Source organism: Ammodytes marinus (genome assembly GCF_949987685.1).
Source record: "Ammodytes marinus genome assembly, chromosome: 2".
Taxonomy (NCBI): domain Eukaryota; kingdom Metazoa; phylum Chordata; class Actinopteri; order Uranoscopiformes; family Ammodytidae; genus Ammodytes; species Ammodytes marinus.
Genome location: NC_137231.1, coordinates 26,994,588 through 27,009,706, shown reverse-complemented (window position 1 = coordinate 27,009,706; position 15,119 = coordinate 26,994,588). Strand labels below are relative to the sequence as shown.

Genomic DNA, 15,119 nt, shown 5'->3' with positions numbered 1-15,119 from the left:
TATCAATGTGGTGGTTCGACCTCATGACAAACACAACGGAGGCCATTAATCATCCACTGTCTTCTCTGTTATGCCGCTACAACATCATCTGTGGTTTGAGCGGGCTCCGTAGCAGCAGCATCCCACTTTGTGTCAGTGAAGATTCAGAACTTCACGCCCAGCAGTCAGTCAGTCGACGGTTCCCCCTTTATAGGAGCCCCGCCCCGAAATCAGTCGATGAAATTCAACATCACACTCGCCAGCGACTGACCAATCAGCGCGCAGAAGGGGTGGTCTTGAGACGGTGGTCCGGGAGGGCTGTAGCCAATGAGAGCTCGGAGCTGCTTGCACAAAGGGCTCGCGTCGACGATCGTTGGTCGCCTGAATGCAACGTTATTCATCATATCCACGCGGAGCTTATTTAAGGAGACTCGATGAGGGAGAGGGAGGCGAGTTAGCGGAATACATAGAAAAAGGTAACGGTTCTACCTCTGCGTCCGCTATTTGCATGAGTGTGCAGTGAACAATAGGATGTCACACTTTTAACGTGAAAGTGAAAAATGTAATAAACCATTTCGAATCAGCTTGTGCATGAACACACGTGACCAGACCCGGCAAACTCACTACGAGGAATACCCCCCTGCATATGAGTACTCTGCTGCTAATTCATTCATAATCCTGGCACTCTTGCAAGCTCATAAAATACCAGAAACTTCAAATATGATCGCACCAGTCAAAGCATCGGTATAAAAACTCCCAAAAGCAATTGTTTATAGAGTTATTTCAACACCTAAACTAGACAAAATACTCTCGTGAAGGCGCACAAATACAATAAAACAAATATTTTGGTTAAAAGTCATCTTATGTGTTTGTTTGTTTGTTTTATAATCAAATAATGCGTGAAAGCAGACAGACAGAGATCCATCACACTACTGCATGTTCGTTGCTTTTGCACACACCCACCGCCCATGCAGCCAGCCAGCCTCACCAAGCGACGCTTTTCGCCTGACCGAGCTCATTATTGCGTAGAGGAAGGGGCGGAGGTGGACACAGCAGCTCTTCTACTTCTACGATCCCGATGTGCTGAGAGCCGCCGTTTTCATTCTCCCCACCGCCTCCGAGCTGGCCAGTCCTGCCTCTCTCTGTAGGTGCCAGGGTCCTTTTAAGTCGGGATTTTTCACGAGAAGTGCCAACATTTTTTTGATACTCGTTTGTGTTTCCCCCCCGCTCTGTTTTTTTTAAACCCCTCCCCAAGCCTCGCCGGGTAGAAGTCAGAAGTTTCGACCCCAGCTGCTGCTCGACAAGACGGCAGATCGCTATATCTTCAGTTACATTTTTGTGTGTGTAACGGGGCGGGTTGATATTAAGTTATCATCGACTTCAGTGAAGTTTCATCGACCCCCAGTAGAGGACAAGTCATCCGCCCGGGCAGCATCATGACTCGGAGATCCTGTGCCATTTACGCCACCGGGATCGTGTGCGCTCACCTCCTGATAGTGGGGATCGCCCTGGTTGTGGCTCAAGTCTTCCAAACAATGATTCACAGCCGGCTAAAAAAGGTGAGTTTATGTGCTCTCACTCAATTGTCATTCACACACAAATACTTCACCCTTGTTCACTTTCCTTTGCTTTCACACTTCTCCAATCTGTCACACACTGGTGGGATTTAAACGTGTAAGCGTTTCATCTGCAGTGGCCAACCTATCGTCCGCAATCAGCATCTCACCGTGTGGTCGCACGTACATGGCAGTGGCAGGGTCACAAGATCATCCATATGTGTTTGTCTTAGTTCTTAGCTGTTGACTCAGTAATTGCCTGTTTTTTTTTGCTGAATTCTGAACCTCCAGGCCAATGGGAAGAAGCCAAAGCCTTCGCCCCATTCACGCATCCTCATGATGGTTGTGCAGCGTGTAAGTCCCGTTACGTGGTTGTGCAGCTTCGGGCGTTTGGTTCAAGCTTGCATGACAGACACTACAAATAATAAAACGTGTGTATTTTGACATAACACAAGGAATACCATACACGCTACGCTTAGCTGTATAGAAATCCCCTGCAACTCCCACAAGGGGACTAACGATTGTGTGTGTGACTCTCAGAGGTGAGCTTATCGTGACCTCACCACGTTTAATGGCATTTTAAATGTCCTTTTACATCCCTGATAACATTCCTTTACGGGTGTGTAGCGTTTTTACGATTTCAACCCCGTCACCGGATTCAGTTATCTTTGTATTGAATGAAATTGACTGAGAATAGCGTGGGGAGGAATGGTTATCATGTTTATTCTTCCGGCTGATACTGAAGCCCTTGGATAATCCTGTCCATCGGCACTGTGCGCATGGCCCGGTGACACATTTCTGGTCGCTGGCCCCTGCTTGTGTTATCCTGACTTCTTGGCGGTTTACCGGTAGTAGTAATAGTAGAAATCTCTGCCAGCAGGGACAGGGTGGGCAGGGGGGAGGTGTGTGCAGGTCGCAAGACATGGGGGGGAAGGGAGCCTGGACGAGTGGACAGGCGAAGCAGCGAGTTGGTTGATCCAAATGCAAGTTTTACGTGATGCCATCCACCTTTTCTGGAAATCAAGCATTCCAACTCCTAGTTCAGAAATCGTCAAAATCTGCATTCATTTGAACCTTCTTTTGCCTTTAAAACACACCAATGGTGCTTAAAAAGGTCATTTCAAGAGCTATATGAGTGTAGGTCATTTCGATGTAGTCTGTATAGGAAGCCCCTCCACAACAGGCCTGATTTATAGCCCATGTAACTGCAAAACTGGTCTGTTCTCTTATATTGGTTAATTTTGAGTCTTCCCTGCTTCCTAAATCAATCAAGGCTTGATCACCTCTTTCCCCTCCTGAGATAAATTCTGTAAATGATTTAACAAACATGTGGGCTTCATTCAATGAGATTGCTAATATTTTTGTAATATCTTGACAAATGAACTAAATTGGCATTAAACACAAACAGGCTAAACGTTTAATTCTGGCCTGAGTTTAATAAAGACCACTACTTATAAAATGTGGTCGACTTGCGCAGTGATGCGCCTACATATCAGGGGGGCTGTTTGGGCCATTAGTTGTGGATCAAACTAGATTACGCGCTACTGCTTTTTGACTCTAGTTTTGAGGCATGCAGGGTTTATGGGGTGTGGGGGTGTTTGTTGGCAGCTGACACCATATACCGCCCTGCAGACCCACCTCCCTTTTTAAAATACCTCACATTCCTCTCGCTGACATAAGCCACACTGTATTAAATGTGTCATGCTACACCTAATCTGTTCATTTTTTAATTCTCTCTGCTTCTTCACAAAGTCACCTACTTTAGAAGGAGAAAAAACAAACAAGGACTCTATTTGTCCAAGTAGGGGACTCTCAAACAAACAGCTCCCTCGCTGACACGCTTTCCACCTCCCGTAGTTAAATTTAGGTTCTGGGGCTCGTTTGTGTCTTCTTCTGAATCCTGGCAGTGTCCCAGAGGGGATCCAAATTAAAAAGAGTTTGCCAAAGTTCATCAACAAGGGGGACATAATTCTGATGTGGCCGGCGATTACACGAAATGACAGCATAGCTAATCCTCTCTCGGCACAGTCTTCCCATTGAATTAAGCGGGCCCGGACATGCTGAGCTGACTCCTTAAAAATCCACCTAATCTGATGTGTGACTGTGGCTCTTTGTAATAATGATGTAGGCCTAGTTGTTTGGAACAAGTTAAAGCCACCTTGGGGACACAAACTTTGTGAATGTGGAAGGAGGCAGCAAAGAAGCCACACCAAGGAATTTGACAAACTTCTGTGCCTGGAGGGCATCATTTCTACCTCAGGAGCTAAACTCTTAGCGCTTTGTTGTCAATCCAGCTTCTGCCGATCCCAATCCGTCCTGCTCAGACAAGGAAACTAAATACAATACCGCCCAGTTCGTGCCACTCCTCAAATCTTTGTTTGGGAGTGGAGACTTTTCAAAGTACAGTTACAGTGAATGAACTGAAAGAACAAGGTAGATGCGTGTGAAAGGCATAATGTTTTAGCTCAAAATGTGCCAGTGACGCACACCGTCCTTAAATGCCCTCTAAAAAACAGATGGATTTTTTTTCTTTCTTTTTTTTTTCTATACACTTGCTGATCCAAACAGGATCTTGTCACAACACCTCACCTAAGCTGTGTCTGCAGTTGTTTGACCAAGGCCCTGTTCCAATGCCTGCAGTGTTTGGTTTGAGTCCCTCGTACTCATTCTGCCTTTTTCATGAGCACATGAAAAACACTGCATTGTGAATACAATGACAAACCTCTCCACTTTGGCCCTCACATGTTTTTATGCTGGTGACGGATCAAGGTTTTTTTTTTTGCTGAAGATAAATAATGTCTGTATAACTTTTTGATGAAGGCCCTTTAAAATAAAGAAAAAAAGACCTTTGCACAAGGTCTGCAAACACGGGTTCACGCAGGTCACGGTCACTCATCGGTCTGTTCGAGGGAAAGGCCTGACGAGACAGGAGCGTGCTTCAAAAATTGCCACTTTGCATTTTGGGTTTTTAAAAGGGAACAAATTATGTCATTTCTGCTGGTTTGGCATAAAGTCCCTGTATTGCTCATATTCATGGTCATATGCTTCTGTTGCGTTACCTGGTTTCACTTCAACTCTTGATTAAAAGACAGAATCAAGACTCTGGAGAATCCCACTTCTTAAATACCTCAAGTTCCCTTTTTTCAGAGCATCTTCTCTCTCATTTTTTGGAAGTAGTTTGTTACGCAGCTTCTCAGAGATGTGCAATGTGTCATCACTTGTACTTGATTATTAGAAATAAAAGAACATGTGCAGAGAACACTACAGGCTCAAAGAGATGCAGAACACAAGGGCAGACCCACGTAGAGCTGCAGAGATCACCCATCAAAAGAACATGTATTGAAAGGTATTCTGCTAATTAATGCTGAGTGAATTAAGGTTTTTGGCCTGTTGGTTGAAAAAAAAGACTTTTAAGATGTTAATTTGGTCTCTGGGACATTGTGAGGTTTGAATCTCACCTTCCCTTTCAGTCAGTTGAAGCATCTCACATTTTCTCTCACAGGCTATCAAAGTACAGTAGATATTTTTGGTCCATCCCACTGAGATCTAACACTTGTTTTATTTCGTAAAATAGCAAAGGGACGATGATTCAACAACCTGGCAAACAATTCTATAGAGCAGAACACACGTTTGAAGATGGGAAGTTGCAGCCCAAACAGGAAGTGGCAGCCACACCCTAAGCTATGTTTTTCTCAAAAGCAAGTGTCTGCACAAGACAATGTATGGCCCCTCTCAAGTACAGTTCTCAGCCCTCAGGGGGCCGAGAATTTCCAGGAACTCGGCATGACACGGAAACGAGAGGAAGAGGGTCATTACCCTCCCCTGACCCCCACTATAATGGGAAAAGTGTGGCTTATTTTGTCGGGTCACAACCTCCGTCTGTCACTGCTCTGTTCCTACACTGTTGAACAGTGTAATTTAAAGGCTACCACTGCTCATGTTCGGACGAGGCAGCCAGGTTTGTGATGTCATACGCTGTTACTCACCACTGACTTGTTGTGGTTGCTTTTGGCTTGCTGCGTAGTCCGTATAGAAAAAAACTCACCTGGCGCACTGCGTGTTGTTTGATATAAACGCTGTACAGCAGAGCTTCTTCAGTGGCTCATTATTTCGACACTTTGCCTGATTGTGTGTGTGCTGACTTAGTAGCCCACAGTCAGATTCTTGCCTGGGCTTGCTGAGGTCAGAGACTGGGTGCAGGAGATTTTCTGCCTGTCCTGACGGTTTTTGTTTTTCAGCTGTGAAGGACTTTTCTCTCTGCCTCCCTCCAGGGGGTTCGGGGACTTGGCCCAGCTCCTTGCAGATAAGTGCCATGTGTGTGAACAGAGAAAACAACCAGAGACAGTTGTGAAACAGCTCAAATGGGAATAAGACATGGTTTGGTTTCTCCCTTAAAATGTGCAATTTGAGTCACCGAAGTGCACAACAAAAGCACTCTCTTTTTTACTGTTTTTGAAAGCTAAAGTTGTATTTTTTTTCTCTTGTGTTCATAGGAAATTACTCTAACGGAGAAGAGCCAAATGTTTGAGGGCTGGAAGAACCCACCTCCACCTGTTTATATGGAGTATTACTTCTTCAATGTGACCAATCCAGAGGTGTTTTTGGCAGGCGGGAAGGCAGCTGTCAAACAGATCGGACCTTATACTTACAGGTAAGATAGATTGATTATGAGGATCTAAAAGCGAAACAGAGTGAGTGAGTTTGTCATATGTAGGGATGGGAAAGGAAACAGGACTTTTTTTTACAAACATGGCTCAAGTGGCAACCAGTTTAAGGAAAGCCTTCTTCTTGCCCATCTGGTTCATCTGGGATCATTTGATCAGTGCGCTGTGAATTCAAAACAAAAGACATCTGGACTAACGGACTCATGTGCTTTTTTCCCCACCAGGGAATACAGGCCGCGGGAAAACATCACTTTCCTGGAGAACGGCACCAAGATTTTCGCCCTGAACCCCAAGTCTTTTGTGTTTGTGCCCGAGAAGTCAGCTGGTGACCCCGAGGTGGACATCCTCAGGACGGTCAACATCCCATTTGTGGTAAGTTATGGTGTTTGTACAGGATACAGCGTGTGTACTTATGACCTTCAACTGACAGTTAAAAATGTCTGTCTAGTCTTGAGTGCTACGATTTGCTGCTACAAAGTCTGGGACATTGTCCTCGTAGTCTTGTTGTGACATTTTGATCTCTTGAGAATACAAACTTCAGTCAAACGTGGTCCAAGACAAACCACACAAAGGGCAGAATTTTACAATGAGCTTTTCCACAAAACATGAATTTAAAAGTGCGTGATGGGAACCAATATCTGCGTTGTCTAAACTGCTTTTTTTTCCTCCATTGTCTTCCTTCCTAAGGCGGTGATGAACGAGATGAACTCCTACTCCTTCTTCATCAGGACCTTTGTATCCATGTACATGAACAGTCTGGGCGTTGAGATGTTTATGACTCGCACTGTCCACGAGGTCCTATGGGGCTTCAAAGACCCTCTGCTCTCAAAGATCCACTCCATGAAGCCCGACGTGGACGAATATTTTGGCCTGATGTGGAAGGTGAGTTTGGTGGCAAGAAGTAGTAGTAAAAGTGTCACTCGCTGGACGTTACTTTAGTACAACAACCTTAAGAAAGCTCCTGCGTGTTGTTTGTTGTTTGTTAGGGGTTACTTAGACAACAGACAAGCAGAAACCTCTTGTGACGTCACGAGAGAGAAGTGAGATTGGCCACATGCTGATCGAAGACGCTTGTACTTCCTGTTTGTGAAGCAACGTCTGCCTCTTGGCGACACCAGCCTCGTGATCCCGAGTGCAGCATTTATGATGACTTAAAAATAGAGCTGGAGCTATTTTCAGCAGAAAATTTACTTTTTGTTGTCTTTTTTTTGTCATTTTTCAAGGGAAATGTCAAAAAATGTACTGCTTCCTGCTCTTTAATGTGAGGGATGAAAGCTTTCCTTTGTCATATAGGCTTTCAAACTGAATATCTGAGGACAGAAATGAGCAATTTGAAGACATGATATTTGTAGAAAGAGTAGGAAAATGGGCGTTTTCCACTTTTTTTATAGATGACATGACGAATAGATTATCAGAGAGAATCATTTACCATGAAAATAAGGGTTGGTTGCATCCCTAGGCGTAAAACACAGACTGTAAAATATCAGTGTAGTTTCTCTACAGTCAAAACAGTTGAGGTGAAAATCCTAAATTAGTGAGTCATTCTTTACATCTGAGAATGCACATGCTAATGACAAATACAAAGCAGTATCTCCTTTAGTAGACATAAACACATTTCGTGACTCTTCGCTGTATCCTCTTCAGCTGTCCGCCATATCCTTGTCTGAACTCCGTGTCTCGTGTTGTTTTTCCACAGAAAAATGGCACCCATGAAGGAGAGTTTGTGTTCCACACCGGAGAGGAGAACTACATGGACTATGGCAAGATCGACACGTGGAATGGCCTGAGGTAAAATACTTTTTGTCAGACAGTGTCATGTGTCTGTGTGAGAAAAATAACACAGATTTTCAGCATTTTTCTTGCTTTCTTCAGTGCTGGGAAACATGTGGCTTCCACTTCCTCGCAGTCATGATATTTACATCTAATCTCCTTACACAGACAAAACCTTTGCTCCCCGGTGTTAGGTCGAACAGGATTGCAAAATGACTGTCTGGTTATCCGAAGTGACTTTGCACTTTGCATGAGTTTGTAGATTCCAGTAGTGGAAGAACTGTTGACCCCTTTCTGTAGTAAAAGTGTCAATTAAACAGTATATAAATTACTGCGTTAGAGGAAACATGCTGCATCTAAAATCACCAAAACACAGAACTATTACAAGCACAATATACATAAAGGAATTGCTCTGCAGAATCAAAGCCCCTTTGTGTGAAATAATAATTTTTAGGATTAAATTCTTCTTCTTCTTCTACTTCTTCTCAAACTATATTATTTTTCCTTCTTTTTGGACATTGGACTAAATGTTTGCTTTTTTCTTTGCGTGTAATATTGGATAAATGTACCCATTCAAGCTTCAGAAAGTTAAGTAAAAGAGAAATTGCTCTTTGGAAACCACTAACTAAAGTTATTGATTAGTCGAGCAACTGGAAATGAACCTGCAAGTATTTTGACAACTCGGTAATAGTTAGTTGTTTGTTTTTAAAGCAGAATTGCCAAATGTTTGACAGATTTCATGCGAGGATTTAAAGTTTCTCTTTCTGAGATGAGACAGTTGGTCAGACATTGGACTGTGGGAAAGTTTTGATAAAGTTATAGTCGGAATTCAAACAAACCATAGTTGTTTGCCATGTGAGGATGGGTCCAAACTTAGACAGAACCATGAGCCAAAAAGGTTGGAATGAAGTCCAATGTAGTAGAGTGAAAATGCACACTATTTCCCATTTTGGATCTGTAGTGAAGCCAAAGTTTAGAATAGCATAACACTAACACCTCCTTTCCCTTTGTCTGAATCAACAGGCAGATGTCATGGTGGTCGTCCAATCAGAGCAACATGATCAACGGCACGGACGGCGCGGTGTTCCACCCTCTGATAAACAGGAACGAGTTGCTATACATCTTCGCTGCCGATCTCTGCAGGTATGCGTGCGTTGCTTGTGTGGTCACACATTTGTTTACAGTCAAAGCATCCCGGCCAGGGCGAGGGCAAGAACTCCCAGTTTAGGCCGGGAAACAAATTGCTCGCCTGAGTCATTCACAATGTGCTCACACATCCGCTGATAAGGCCCCTGAGTTTGATAAAGCTGACAATTAAGTCATAACCCACTTGGGAAAGACAAGGAGCAGTTTCTTCACAACACATGGTTTATGATGAGTGTATGATTTCCTGCTGGAGTAGACACATTAAGCTTGTTTTTCCTGCCCACAGGTCTATCCATCTAGCCTATGTGAAGGACGTAGAAGTGAAAGGCATCCAGGCGTACCGCTACGCACCCCCAAATGACGTGCTCATGGCCCCTGATCAGAACCCTGCTAACGCGGGCTTCTGTGTGCCAGCTGGAGACTGCCTCGGCACCGGTGTGCTTAAAGTCAGCGTTTGTCGAGAAGGTAAGGGGACTGCCCCTGTGTTTCCGTAGAGCCTGGCCCAATTACCCCACTTCTCTTTGATAACCCCAAACCAGCCCCATGACATAGTCCACAACCCCCCCTACCCCCACCCTTCTATTATCTACCCGCTGGCCCAAAAAATGTCCTTTCAGCGAGAAACCCCCCCTGCCATGTCCCCTGCCCCGTCCCCTGCCTGGAATCTGACATTCCCACTGTTTGAGCGTGCTGGATTGTGGCTCAATACACGGTTCAATGATTAACTATGCTGACTGTGTGTGTACGCTATTGAAGTTTTTTTATGGTGGTCATTGAGTGGAGTGTGATTGCTCTGATAAGGCAATCTCCACTGGGATTGACACATGAATACACTGTAGTATCATTGGAACGATCTGCTACTGTCAGCCCAGGACTCGGCTGTTTACTATCATTAACAAACGGTTCTTTTTATACTTTAAAATATTACTAGCATTTAAAGCCTTTGGTGGAAGAAAAACCCTTAGTAAAACTGTAAAATAATTATATTATTGCTGGTCTTAACCGTGCTCAAACCTGATTGGCTGTCCACACCACCTCCTCTGACTCGTATGAGGCAAGCACAGCCGATTGGACAGACATTTGTGATGCATGATGGAGAGCCAATCGTAGCCGTGCCGGGTCGTCATGTGCAAAGTGGTGTCATTCTGAAGACATCTCTGTGGTTGGAAAAAAAAGAGAGCGAGAGAGAGAGAGGAAAAAAAGAGCTTATGCCACAGAAAAATCATTGTCAGGGCTGCTGAGATTAAAAGGAAACAGACACGGTGACAGTTGAGTGCAGGAGAAAAAAATACGATACAGTTTATAACCCAGTTAAAGGAGTATTAAACTGGGTTATATAGTATAGAAATAAAGCATATATACATACACCTTTTTAAGTCTTTTAAGAGTGGTATTAATTATCAGCCTTAAAAACATGTAATTTGTTTTATTTAAATGACAGGTAACGGTGTCTGCTAATCATTATTCAGATTCAGTGACACTTGAAACACACCCTGCTGCCCTATATTAGCTACAGCCACGCCCGCTTTTCTACTTGTATATCTCTGCAAAAATACCAGATATTATCTTATCTCACATGTCATATTCTAATCTTGTTCTAAGGAATTGTTGTTTAGGTTTTTTTAAGTTGCCTCAGGGAACAAAAAGTAACCATCGCGCGTGTTTGCCTTTTTCCCCCTCAAGGCGCTCCCATCGTGGTGTCTTTCCCACACTTTTATCAAGCCGACGAAAAGTACATCAACGCTGTGGACGGGCTCAGTCCCAACAAGGAGGAGCACGAGACGTACCTCGACCTGCAACCGGTACGTCTAATATTTATTATCCCAACAGATAAAGAGCCATGTGCAGGAACCTTGAACCTTGTGGTTTTATATCTGCCCTTATCTAAATGAGAATGAGTTGTTTTCATTGTGATTTGTTTGCGACATCTCTGTTTGTTTTTGTTTGGATTGAAGGTCCCTCTGTTATTCTTTGATCAGCCTATTTTTTTTTTGCTGAGAAATGCTATTCACGATGGTATTTTGAACAACAGCAGTGTTAACTCGAAGGCCACTTTTAACTGTACTGCGATCAGTTATACTTTCAATATCTGTAGATTGTTTTTCATGTGAAAAGAGTGGGGGGGGGGAAAAGGGGTTAAAAAGAATTCAAGATATGGTAAGAAGATGAAACAGTTAACATTTAAACAGGAAAGGTAATTACAAGAGCAGCCACAGTCACAAGAGCTCATTGATTGGCAGTCCACATTAAATGATCATTTCCGCTATCAGTTTAACATGCATCGATTACATCTCTCCCTTTCCATTATCACTCTTATCTTCCTAATCTAACTATTAATGGATGTTTGAATGAATTTATTGAGTTTCCAATCAGTGCCGTTTTGTCAGTTTTCATGCTTGTGTAACATTCATTGAAACTTTGTATTTTATTTTAGACTACAGGAGTTCCCATTCGTGCCTGCAAGCGAGCTCAGCTCAATATCATCCTGAAGAGAGTCCAAGGCTTCCCGTAAGTCCAACTTTGCTCAACTCTGACCCACTTCTGTCATTGCACTCTGTCCCCGTTTTTTGGGCCCCATGTTTGAGCCAGATGTCCTCCCTAATCCCCCCCCCCCTCTCTGTCTGTCTACCCTGCAGGAAAACCAAGTTCATCAACGAGACCATTTTCCCCATCATGTTCGTCAATGAGGTGAGGATCTCATTCAGTGCAATCTGAGGACAAACCCCATTTCTCAGCGCAAAGCACAAAATCAATAATCTATCTCTCCCGACTCACACAGACGGCCACTATTGACGATGCATCGGCCTCTCAGATGAGGACTATGCTCCTAATCGTGACTCTGGTGTCAAACTTCCCGGTGCTCATTGTGGGCATGGGCATTATCCTGCTGCTGGTGCTCGTCGTTTTGTTCTGCCGAAACCGCCAGAAGAAGGTAAGACCGGCCCCCCTAAACCCCACTAGGCTGTGGACTAAACTGTAGTATTAATACACACAGTTTCCCCCCGGTTTGAAAAGTGTGTGCTACTACCCACTGACTTTAGCATTACAGTGTAAATGAGACCAAGACTGATAACTGATATGTAGTGATGTATGTAGCAGTAAAGGCTGTAGTTGAGCAGGGAGTGTGACTTGGTTTTTTTCATGGGTAACATTTTCCCGAGCTTCGGCATGTTTGACCTCCAAACTACGCGCATGTTAACTAACACATTGCATGATATCTGCGCAGCAAAGCCAGCATGAGCAATTTTCCCACAATTCTCGATCAAATGTTGTTTTTGTTTCTAACAGATGCATACATTATTTTATTTTATTTTTTATTCATGCTGAAATGTTCTGGTTCAGTTTAGCTTTGAGCTAGCACAGCACTACTGAGTAGCAACGTGCATTCAACTAGAAAAGACCTGAGAGGAATGTACAGTACAGGTTCACCTCTTTATCTGTAGTAGGCTAACTCAGGATTGTTGATTTAAACTCAGGTCAGGTTATCTGCTGTCTAGAGACTGTGGCCTGAAAGGAATAGTTTGATACTTTGACTTGTTTTTTTTGTTTGTTGCTGAGTTACATGATAAGATCGATACCACTTAAGCTACAGCAAGGTTGGCTAGCTTAGCTTTGCACAAAGCCTGGAAAAGGGGAAACGGCTAGCCTGGCTCTGACCAAAGCTAACAAATTCTGTCTGCTATCATAAAAAGTAGCTGATTTTACCCTTTGTTTTAATACAAATGAACCAAACAAGATCTGGGCGTTCTAGATGTGCTCGTATTTAGCTTTTGTTACTTTAAGATGGAGCCAAGCAAGCTATTTCCTTCTATTTCCATATGCTAGGCTAAACGTATGGCAGCTATAGCTTCTTATAAACCTACAGAAATAAGAAGGGGTGGCATCAGTCTTCTCAAGTGATTAAGCGCATTTCCCAAAATGTCAAACTATTCCTTTAACATACAACCATGCAATTATGGTTTAGGCCTTTTTCTATATCTTAGCTATGGGATAATGTTTAAAACTTGCGTAATTGCAATGTGAAGATGTGTTGTATTAACCATGTTCTAATTTAAATTTTCTGTAACCCCCCCTTTTTTCCCTTTTCTGTTTTAGAATGAAGTAAAACGTATTGATTTTACTGAAGCTTTTCATTCTTTTACTGTAAGTCTTAATTTTTTTGCCTTGTTTGCTATTCTCCTTTTTTAATTTGTTATCCATCACCTCTGGTTGTTATCATTTTTAATTCTCATATGGGACATATGCCTCGTTTCCACCGAGTAGAGCGGTTCGGTTATTTTGGCTTTCCATTTGCCAAAAGTTGGGTAGGATACGGATATTAGCAAGCCTAACAGCTCTAAGCCGCTCCCATTTTCGGTACTCCTCCATTGGGGTACCAGCCGCCTGAAAGGGTGCCGAAAAAGGTGGAGCTACACACTGCTGTCCATAGATCGGTCGAAATAATAATTTCACACAAGTATGAAGAGTGTCTTGTGTATTGGCGAAAAATGTGAGCGCAGCACTATTTATTGTGTGGTGTTTTTCCTTGTCATTAAACTAATCAGTGAGCTACACTGTCCCACTGCTACGATGTCACATAGCTGCCGCAGCCAGCCCTGTTCGCACACTGTCTCTGTCGGCTTGCACCGACCCGTCTCTGTGCATTTACCTGCCTAATACACTCACAACACAGGGGGAATAAATAAAGAAATAATGGATTGGATTTATATAGGCACTCAAAGACCCTTTACAGGGTTCCAGGTTCCATTCATTCACACACAGTCATACTGGTGGCGGTAAACTACGATAGTAACCACAGCTGCCCTGGGGCAGACTGACGGAAGCGTGGCTGCCATTCAGCGTCTACGGCCCCTCCGACCACCACCTCAAACATACAGCAGTCATACCAGGCAAGGTGGGTGAAGTGTCTTGCCCAAGGACACAACAACCATGACACAGGTGGCAGAGCGGGGATCGAACCGCCAACCCTTGGATAATTGGCCAACCCGCTCTACCACCTGAGCCACGGTCGCCCCCAGCTGGTTTGACCAAGCAAAAACAAGAGACCGCTGGCTTGACCACATTTTTTCCACAGCCCGATAGTTTGACCCATATTCTGGCAGCGACCATCGCAGTCCAGCCGAAACCCCGCCCTACCAGTAAGGGTAGGGTCGGCGGTGGAAACGCCACCGAGATTCTTAAAGCCCGCTCTACTCGGTGGAAACGAGGCAAAAGTGTTCTTGCTGCACATTGATATACGTTTAATTTTAAGATTATGTTTTTCCTGTGGTTGTTTGGTGCTTATTCAGATCACTGTTGTGTTAATGTGAACATTTCAGTCCAACATTTATCACCATTTTGAATGTTGAGTGTTAATGTACACGTTGCTACTTCTCTGGTTTTGTGCTGACGTCTTCTCTCCTCCCGACTCTTCCTGTCCAGACGGTGAAAGACGACACGGCGTACACTCAGGTCAGCGACAAACCCGACGAGCCGTCAGAAACGCCAAACAGCCAGCCCATGAGGAACGGTTCCTACATTGCCATGTCTCCAGTGGAGGCGCAGAAGTGTTGATCGAGGGTTCCCCTCTCCAAGTGTGGAGATCAGGAAGGGGACTGGGGGGTGCGTGGCACATGGGTGTTTAGCGGGTGGGGGTTAAGCTACACAGTGTGCTCATTTACACTTATTCTGGGTGGGGTGGGGTGTGGGACACAAGCCCCGGTAAATGTTTAGTCAACAAAGACATCGCTCCTCTACTCTACCTGCTGAGCATGGCCCTCACTGCCTGCCGAACTGCAACACAATGAAACTCCCACATTACCGTCCTGGTCGGCCCCTAAAGGTGAAGGGACCATGGTCGGGCCTGGACCGGGACAAGCCTTTTTATTCCTGCAATCTCTCGTAAGGGAACGCGGTAGCATAGGTGTCTCCGTGGAACACAAAAATGATCATCGAAGAAGACTCTGCTGACGTTAGTATTCACCTGAACAACAGTGGGCATTGTTACCGTCTTCTGCAGCAGTGT

At 44.2% G+C, this 15,119-nt stretch overlaps 1 protein-coding gene across 2 annotated transcripts; it reads left to right on the top strand.

Moving 5' to 3' along the window:
- Positions 1-1,026: 1,026 nt before the first annotated feature.
- On the top strand, positions 1,027-14,761 carry scarb2a (scavenger receptor class B, member 2a). 2 transcript variants are annotated; one of them, XM_080046848.1, is made up of 13 exons: positions 1,027-1,538; positions 6,029-6,186; positions 6,424-6,571; positions 6,887-7,081; positions 7,896-7,987; positions 8,993-9,112; positions 9,402-9,580; positions 10,799-10,917; positions 11,550-11,623; positions 11,752-11,803; positions 11,895-12,047; positions 13,211-13,258; positions 14,537-14,761. In XM_080046848.1, the coding sequence occupies exons 1-13, from the start codon at positions 1,416-1,418 to the stop codon at positions 14,666-14,668; spliced, it is 1,593 nt and encodes a 530-aa protein (XP_079902974.1). In that variant the 5' UTR covers positions 1,027-1,415; the 3' UTR covers positions 14,669-14,761. The 2 variants fall into 2 exon arrangements, with proteins under 2 accessions (XP_079902974.1, XP_079902975.1); XM_080046849.1 differs by lacking the exon at positions 13,211-13,258.
- The last annotated feature ends 358 nt before the right edge of the window (positions 14,762-15,119 follow it).

Excerpts from the sequence above, each read along its gene's own strand:
- scarb2a (XM_080046848.1), top strand. The coding sequence starts at position 1,416 with ATGACTCGGAGATCCTGTGCCATTTACGCCACCGGGATCGTGTGCGCT. Across the intron at positions 9,113-9,401 it reads TTCGCTGCCGATCTCTGCAG|GTCTATCCATCTAGCCTATG; the intron begins GTATGCGTGCGT and ends TCCTGCCCACAG. Across the intron at positions 12,048-13,210 it reads GCCGAAACCGCCAGAAGAAG|AATGAAGTAAAACGTATTGA; the intron begins GTAAGACCGGCC and ends TTTCTGTTTTAG.